Here is a 7,062-nt window from a genome sequence, read left to right as displayed (position 1 = left end):
TATGTATAAAAAAACGTAATCTCGAAAAAAATTGTCCATCTGTTCCTCACTTCTTCTATTACTAAATTGCACTATTAAAGGACTACTAAGTTCAAAATTTTGCTTTTATTTTTATAGAAGAAACTATTCAAATATATAGATGAGCGTATAAGTGAATACTTATATGCAGGATGTGTCATGAATATCAAGATTGTATCTTTGGAATAATAATAGAATATGAACAAACGTTACAAAGACCAAATAGAAATAATGTGAAATTTTTCCTGTGCCATTATTGTAATATGCATGCAGCATATTACATGCATACACGTAAATTGTACTTTTTATGCGTATACTTCTATATAGCCTCCGCGTTTTATAAGAAAATTTTATTTGTTTTTAATATATTCTTCTTCTACCATTATATATTTTGTTAGCAAATCCTATTACGTTTCTCCTGATATTCTGCCGATAAAAAGTTTCAGTAAAGATTTTGCAAAATCTACTTTGCAAAATCTTCGACAGACTTGGCTATCTGAGTGCTATTTACTTGTTGCTTGTGTGCACTCTGTAGCTATGTTTCCTAAGTAGATTTAGATGTGTTCTCGGGGGCTTTCGCCTGTTTATCATGAGCCCCTCGTTTGCCGTAGGCGGCAGATGCTGCGGCGCCCATCAGCAAGGATGGTAATGTGCATTCCATAAAACGAACTCTCTCGGCGAGTACGCTGTGCCTTCTTTCCAACGAAGCGTTCCTTCTCTCATAGGCTTTCAGCATTTGCTTCCAATAACTCACTTCATTAACATCGGTTTTATCTGCAGGACCGTCCGCATTGATATTTGTAGCTATTGACGTTCTCGAGAAATCGGCCATCATCCACAAAAAATTTTGACAAGTTAAAATTAGGTTACTAGACGAACATAACTACAAACGTCGTGAAACTTTCCATTAACATCAAAAAGAGAGAATCGTCAAGCTTCAAGTTGCATTGATGCCAGAATTGAAATCCGAAAATCGGAATCGGCATCAAAAGTGACATGGTGATATGAAATAATGAAATGAAAAGTGACATGGCGATATGAAATGAAAAATGGCACAATATTATCGGGATCATATGTGTTGCCATCGCGCCTCTATTACTCCAGATTAAATCCAAATTTTTTTATTTCTTTCTTTCTTTCTTAATTAAATTGCAATGGGAACGATAGACGATGCGAAAGATGTTGCGAAACATCAGCCTTTTACCATCGCGATTCCAACGAAACAAGGTATCATGCTGATGAGTCGGGATTTAGCGTCAGACACGCATTCACAACCCATTTGTCCTGCGTATCGCTTTTGCAAGAAATTTGGAAGACCTTATCATTCTCCCATACCTGATAGCGATGATCAGCAAGTAGGTAACATTCTCTTGCATATGCGCGAATACTCGATATTACAATAAAAAAATATCTTAATAGATTTTTCTTAATAAATTTTTTTTAACTTTAATTGTTTAAAATAATTTTGTACGCCTTTTTACATATATTTGAGATGATAATTCTATAATCAATTAAACTTTGTTTGTTTAATAATTATTGCTGTTAAAGAGATGACAAAAATATTACAAATTCATGTTGGATCTGATAGAAAGCATGCATTTTTTATTTTTTATCGCAATGTAATTTTACAATTAAAAAAATAATTTCAATGCGCTGTTCAATCTATTGAACTCTCTAATGTACATGTACGTGCGTGCGGATACGTATGTGCGTGCCCATAATTACTTTACTTGAGTCCACATTAGAGGGAAATAAAAAACTACTAACAGATCACGACGCTCCATGATTTATTGCAAGCAATCAAGGAAGCTGCGTTAAAATTGGCACAATTAATCGCAATCAATATAGAGGACCGACGGAAGAGAAATACAGATTCTTCTGTGCGCTATCTCGAGTCAAGACAATACGAGAGGAGTAATCAAGTAATGAAACTTTTATCCCTGAATTTATTTCTGCTGCGTGATTGGTAAAGTAAAGAATGGTCGGAAGTAATTGAACACTAAGTAAGTTTCATTAGCCACGTAGTCCTGGATCTGGATTAATCGCGACTTCCTCCTCGATTTGTGCACTCTGTGGCGTTGCGCTTCATCTGAAAGGTTCCTCGGAAGAATTAAGGCAATACGATAAAGAAAGAAAAATAATGATTATGAAGTTTCTTTGTCTACCGAGTAAAATTGTGATAATTTTATTATCTCTAGACGTGTCTGTGATTATACTCTTCCCAAAGAAAGTAAGAGCGTTGATGTACCAACAAAGGGACAAAAGAAAATTTTCCCAAATATCCAACCAAGTGAGAGTGAAGTAAGATCGAAGTTATTGTTCATATCACTCGGAATTTCTTCCGACAGATCTAAATGGCAAACACATCAAGACGAATCTCAACAAAAATATGACAAAGCAAATCAATCGCTGGGATATATGAGTGAGTAAAAAAAACAAAATAGATTTTATTTTCTTTATGTAAGGACGTGCTATTGCTTTTGAACTTTACAAAAACTGATTGACCAATAGAAAAGTGTTATTTAAAAAATGAAAAAATAAGTAGTATTTACTTATTCACTATTTATGTAAAATAGCTAGTAAATACGAACATAACATCAATGGATCATCAAAACAACAAAGTTCGAGAAAGGCATATATATCGCCTAAAACTTCATCCACTCAAGATGCATCAACACTTGCTCAAGTAATTCAAATTTACGATGAATTATTATTAATATAAAGAAGATTGTTCGAGAATAACTTTTCAATGACAAAGAACAAATATTTCCGATTTAAAATCTTTGATTTAATATTTTTTTTTAAATAGAATATATTAATATTAATATTAATATTAATAGCAGTTTTTCAATATATTATCTATCTTAATATTTATCTAAAAATATTTTATTTTTTTTTTATTTTTATTTTACAAATGTAATTAATTGTACTATGTTGTTTTCAGCTTTGTCCATGCGCGTGTGGATTGCTTGTGAGAGATGAAACCGAAAGCGAAGTTTCTATTAATAAATCATTGTCTACATTAAAAGATAAACTTATTAAAAGGTACAATATAAACGTATAATTTTTATTTTCTCAATCTTAAATTAAATGAAAACATTGCATGAGTTTTTTTTTAAATAAACTGTAACTCTGATAAAAATTAAATTTTAATAACGCAGATAAAAATTATTTTTATGTTTATTTATAACAATAGTTACGAGAGATGATTCGTAAATATATTTTTCTACATCTTTATATAGTATTAAAGAATAATTTTATCGAATTTATAAGTATATGTATCTCTAGCAAAAATTTATAAAAATTTTACGATTTTGAATATATTTGTTATTATAAATATTTACATTGCAAAATATAGTGTTTAAAAAATTACGTATTATATAAAGTGAATTACATAATTATACATAGTTTAAAGATGTATAAAGAAAAATTATTCATAGTTAAAAGTACCTCTTTTAAAACAAATAATTGCGATAAAGTAATATGCATTCCGTGTATTTTTCAGTAAACTCGAAGAATTAGGTTTTTATTTAGATTCAAAAGAAGTGGTACGTTCCAGGATGCATAATGACATACAAGTCAGAAAAACAAAAATGCAGAAGTTAAAAAGAGATTTAAGTATCAAACATTGGAAAGAGGAAACTGTGCAATTACAAGTGCAAATTGAGGAATTGCGTGAAAGTATTCAATTCTTTGAACAAGAAAATGAATATATTCGACGTCTTACAGAAAAATGTCGCTGCTTATCGGATAAAAGGAGGGATTTGCAACAATTATTGTTGCCAATCAACATTACACACTCCGGTGAGAAATTTAATTTAGAGCAGTATAGTTGATTTTTCATTCAGCATATTATTCCTACGAAATACTATACATAGTTACTTTTAGGACTTACGACAACGATTCAATATTTACAAGCAAAATATCACAATGAACATGGAATAATAGCTTCATTAACCGAGATATTTCAAGGTTCGACAAAGAACATTCAACAAGTCGCTACAAAATTATTAGCACCATTTATTGAATATTGGCATCAAAACCCGACAGACAGGTAATACGTATAAAACATGAACGATCATATTATTATTATTATTATTATTATTATTATTACTACTACTTTTCTATATAAAACTAAAATCGTTACATATATTTACATAACATTAATCTACGCCTTTTTTCAGCATAGTAACAAAGCGCGTACCATCCGCATCAAGTACAAGAATTCTTCTAAAGCCCTCGAGTTCCATCTTCAACGTTTATTAAAACACTTTCGCAATTAGTACACACCAATAGGAATAAGAAGTGAAGATACGTACCTTTATTTCGCAAAAGACAAAAGATACCTTAACATTCTTTTTAACATGTAACATTACAAATATGACCGTTATTAAATATTTAATAATGGCTCGTTGTAGTTCGCGTTTGTGCGCGGAATGTAGAAGAACTTTCGGCGATCAACCAAATCCTCCAGAGTATTCAAATCGGGCAGTACAGACGGGATTTCGAAGGGAAGATTGGGATGCGTGATTACCGTCGGTATCTGGCTCGAGCTGGAAAATCGATTTGTATCAAACTTATTGCGATTGCTGGGCGTGTAATACGCCTCGGTGGACGTCGGCTGTTTCGGATAATAAGGATCGTACTCCAGCTCGTTCGGTACCAGCGGTTTCAGGGAAAGTGTCAAAGCGTGCACGGGAATTTCCGTGGTGGATTTTAGATAGGTCATACGAGCGCTAGCTTGAATCGACCTTAAGGTCTCCGAGTACGGATGGAGGTCATCACTGTTGTAATTCAATGGGGGAGACTTCTCGCGCAGAGGAGGTGGATGCTGGTTTTCTTCCGAAGCTATCGTTTTCACAGGCGCGGAATTCGAGGGCGGCTCGAATGATCGATTAAGATACACGGCACTCCTGTCGCGAGTCCCCGACGACGACGACGACGACGACGACGATAAGGACAGTCTTGGCGCGGTGGATTTATCGTTACGTGAGTTCCAGGAATCGAATTGTTTGGTCAGCGTTTGAGCGGTGGGAACCGTCGCGCGGTTCTTCGAATCACCGTTGCATATCGTACAGGTGTCGCCGATCTGCCTAGCCTGATTTTGCACCGGATCCTGATCCCTTAAGAATAGACTCGCGCTAAAGACGAAGCCGGATTGCGGTTTGTCAGGCACGGATTTGTCCGGCCGTTTGATCACTTGGAAGGAACGCGAAAACGATAATCGATGATCGTCGAGCGAGTCGATTGGGGACCTTGACGGGGACGCTGTATACGTAATTTCCTTGTCGACGCTTTCGTTTGGAAATTGAGTCGGGTAAACAGTCGCCTGGCAGTCGACGAGATGAGCGTGATCGCATATCAGGGCGTCTTGACGAAAAGCCGTCTCCTCGGGACATCGATAAGTGAATTTGTTCCCGTGATCGTCGCATGTATGATATATTTTGCAATTCGCTTCGACGTCAGCATAAAATCCCATAGGTCGATTGAGACAGGAAAAGTTCGTTTTGATCGTCGACGGCGTGGTATTCTGCGTGGGCGAACAATCGTGATTGAATCATACAGCTTCAAGACAGCTTCATTCATATTTGTACAGAATTCAGATAATTTAATATGTTGTATAAATTATATAGGCATTTCGTCGTTTTTGATGTCATCAAAATCATCACAACAAATCCGATCTAACATTTGCTCTTACTACTTACGAAAACTTCTTCGGTGCGGACAATAACGATGAATAGTGCACATCGTAGAAGATAAGATTGTAGAATCCAGTAAAATGCCATTTCTTAATTAAAATTTAAAATTATTAAAAGATTATATGCGGGTTCGAATTACGCGGAAAGCAATAACAACTTCGCTCCCACCGTCTAGAAGATCACTACGAGGCGATACAAGAAGTTCAAGTGAAAGTAACTCGAGGATGAGTCCGAAGTTGTCCTCTCCCTCCATCCATCTTCTATCTCTCTCTCTCTCTCTCTCTTTACCTTTCCTGACAATCTACCTGCCACACTCAACGCATTCTATTTTTATCAGCTATTGTTCCCTCTGCGAGTAGACGCGTACACGATATACTCGCGTTGCGAATCGGAATCGACAAGAAATAAAGCAATCAGTCCGCGTGAAAGGCATCGCGATGAACGTCAATACATTTTTGTAATTTTATTTTATGACATACTTATTTCAAATTGAATCTGTATCGATACCAAATAACATTTGCAACAAATTAAACTAATTTAGTCGTTCATAAAAATATCCGTTGAAATAATTAATGATAAAAATAGAACAGACATTTTCTATAATTAAAAATTCCTGTATATTGGTTTATGTCAAACTAAATCTGTTATCAATCAGAATATTACGTCCAAATCCTGAGATATTTTCTTTTTTTTTTTGAAAGAAAATAAAATAGAATTAAGTGGAGCATGAAAAATGATATAGATACTTTCTCGTAAATTAACAGACAGACACATATGTTACGACTCGAATGCGTTATAGAGGTCTTCAAATGTGGATCAATGTTCCGATAAGATATGTTACGACACGTCCTATGAGAAATGCATTTATATATATCGAAGACTCTTGTCGATTCATAGCCATTTTATCAATTTAAGAAAATGTATAATAAAAATTCTTATAAGATATACAAAATGTTAATATTTTTGCAATGGAATAACATTTACAATCGACCGAACAGTTTTGTAAAATATAAAATCCCTTCTGCTTTGATAAGAAATAAATAATAACTGAAATAGATAACTATCATCTATCTCTAGAATTAAAATTGTGCTATCGTTTTTAAAACAAATTAACAATATCGTTTTTAAAATATATTAAATACAAAACTTTGTCAGAGCTCCAGGAAAAATCATTAATGATTTTATTGGCAATTGTTAACCATGTAAAAATTATTGAACGACGTGCATCAAATTTGTTTTCTGATTTATCAACTGTTACTAACGTTACATTTATTTTATTTATAAAACGCGTAGCAAAAAATAATTGAAGATTAACATATTTCTAAAATATGCAGTTTTAATATAA

The 7,062-nt window shown here is 33.9% G+C and overlaps 2 protein-coding genes across 3 annotated transcripts; one reads left to right on the top strand and one right to left on the bottom strand.

Moving 5' to 3' along the window:
* Window positions 1-41: 41 nt before the first annotated feature.
* LOC105422217 (uncharacterized) lies at window positions 42-4,426 on the top strand. 2 transcript variants are annotated; one of them, XM_089080955.1, is made up of 7 exons: window positions 42-2,133; window positions 2,217-2,440; window positions 2,595-2,704; window positions 2,963-3,063; window positions 3,578-3,822; window positions 3,907-4,072; window positions 4,203-4,426. In XM_089080955.1, exons 2-7 carry the CDS (start codon window positions 2,437-2,439, stop codon window positions 4,282-4,284), a joined length of 708 nt encoding a protein of 235 aa, XP_088937081.1. In that variant the 5' UTR covers window positions 42-2,133; window positions 2,217-2,436; the 3' UTR covers window positions 4,285-4,426. The 2 variants fall into 2 exon arrangements, with proteins under 2 accessions (XP_088937081.1, XP_088937090.1); XM_089080964.1 differs by lacking the exon at window positions 4,203-4,426 and having other exon boundaries at window positions 3,524-3,822; window positions 3,907-4,076.
* Window positions 4,018-7,038, bottom strand: LOC105422218 (uncharacterized). Its single transcript, XM_011631518.2, has 2 exons — window positions 5,724-7,038; window positions 4,018-5,548 (listed from the first exon to the last, which is right to left on the bottom strand). The coding sequence occupies exons 1-2, from the start codon at window positions 5,802-5,804 to the stop codon at window positions 4,409-4,411; spliced, it is 1,221 nt and encodes a 406-aa protein (XP_011629820.2). The 5' UTR covers window positions 5,805-7,038; the 3' UTR covers window positions 4,018-4,408.
* Between the last annotated feature and the right edge of the window lie 24 nt (window positions 7,039-7,062).

The sequence above is a fragment of the Pogonomyrmex barbatus genome, unplaced genomic scaffold (genome assembly GCF_055798465.1).
Source record: "Pogonomyrmex barbatus isolate J1 unplaced genomic scaffold, ASM5579846v1 scaffold1, whole genome shotgun sequence".
NCBI classification, from domain to species: domain Eukaryota; kingdom Metazoa; phylum Arthropoda; class Insecta; order Hymenoptera; family Formicidae; genus Pogonomyrmex; species Pogonomyrmex barbatus.
The sequence above is the reverse complement of the archived record's forward strand: the minus strand, read 5'-3'. Positions and strand labels throughout refer to the sequence as shown.

Coding starts and splice junctions, on each gene's coding strand:
- LOC105422217 (XM_089080955.1), top strand. Junction 3,064..3,577: donor AAAGATAAACTTATTAAAAG/GTACAATATAAA, acceptor GGTACGTTCCAG/GATGCATAATGACATACAAG. Junction 3,823..3,906: donor AATCAACATTACACACTCCG/GTGAGAAATTTA, acceptor AGTTACTTTTAG/GACTTACGACAACGATTCAA.
- LOC105422218 (XM_011631518.2), bottom strand. CDS start 5,804: ATGGCATTTTACTGGATTCTACAATCTTATCTTCTACGATGTGCACTA. Junction 5,549..5,723: donor TCCGCACCGAAGAAGTTTTC/GTAAGTAGTAAG, acceptor TCGCCCACGCAG/AATACCACGCCGTCGACGAT.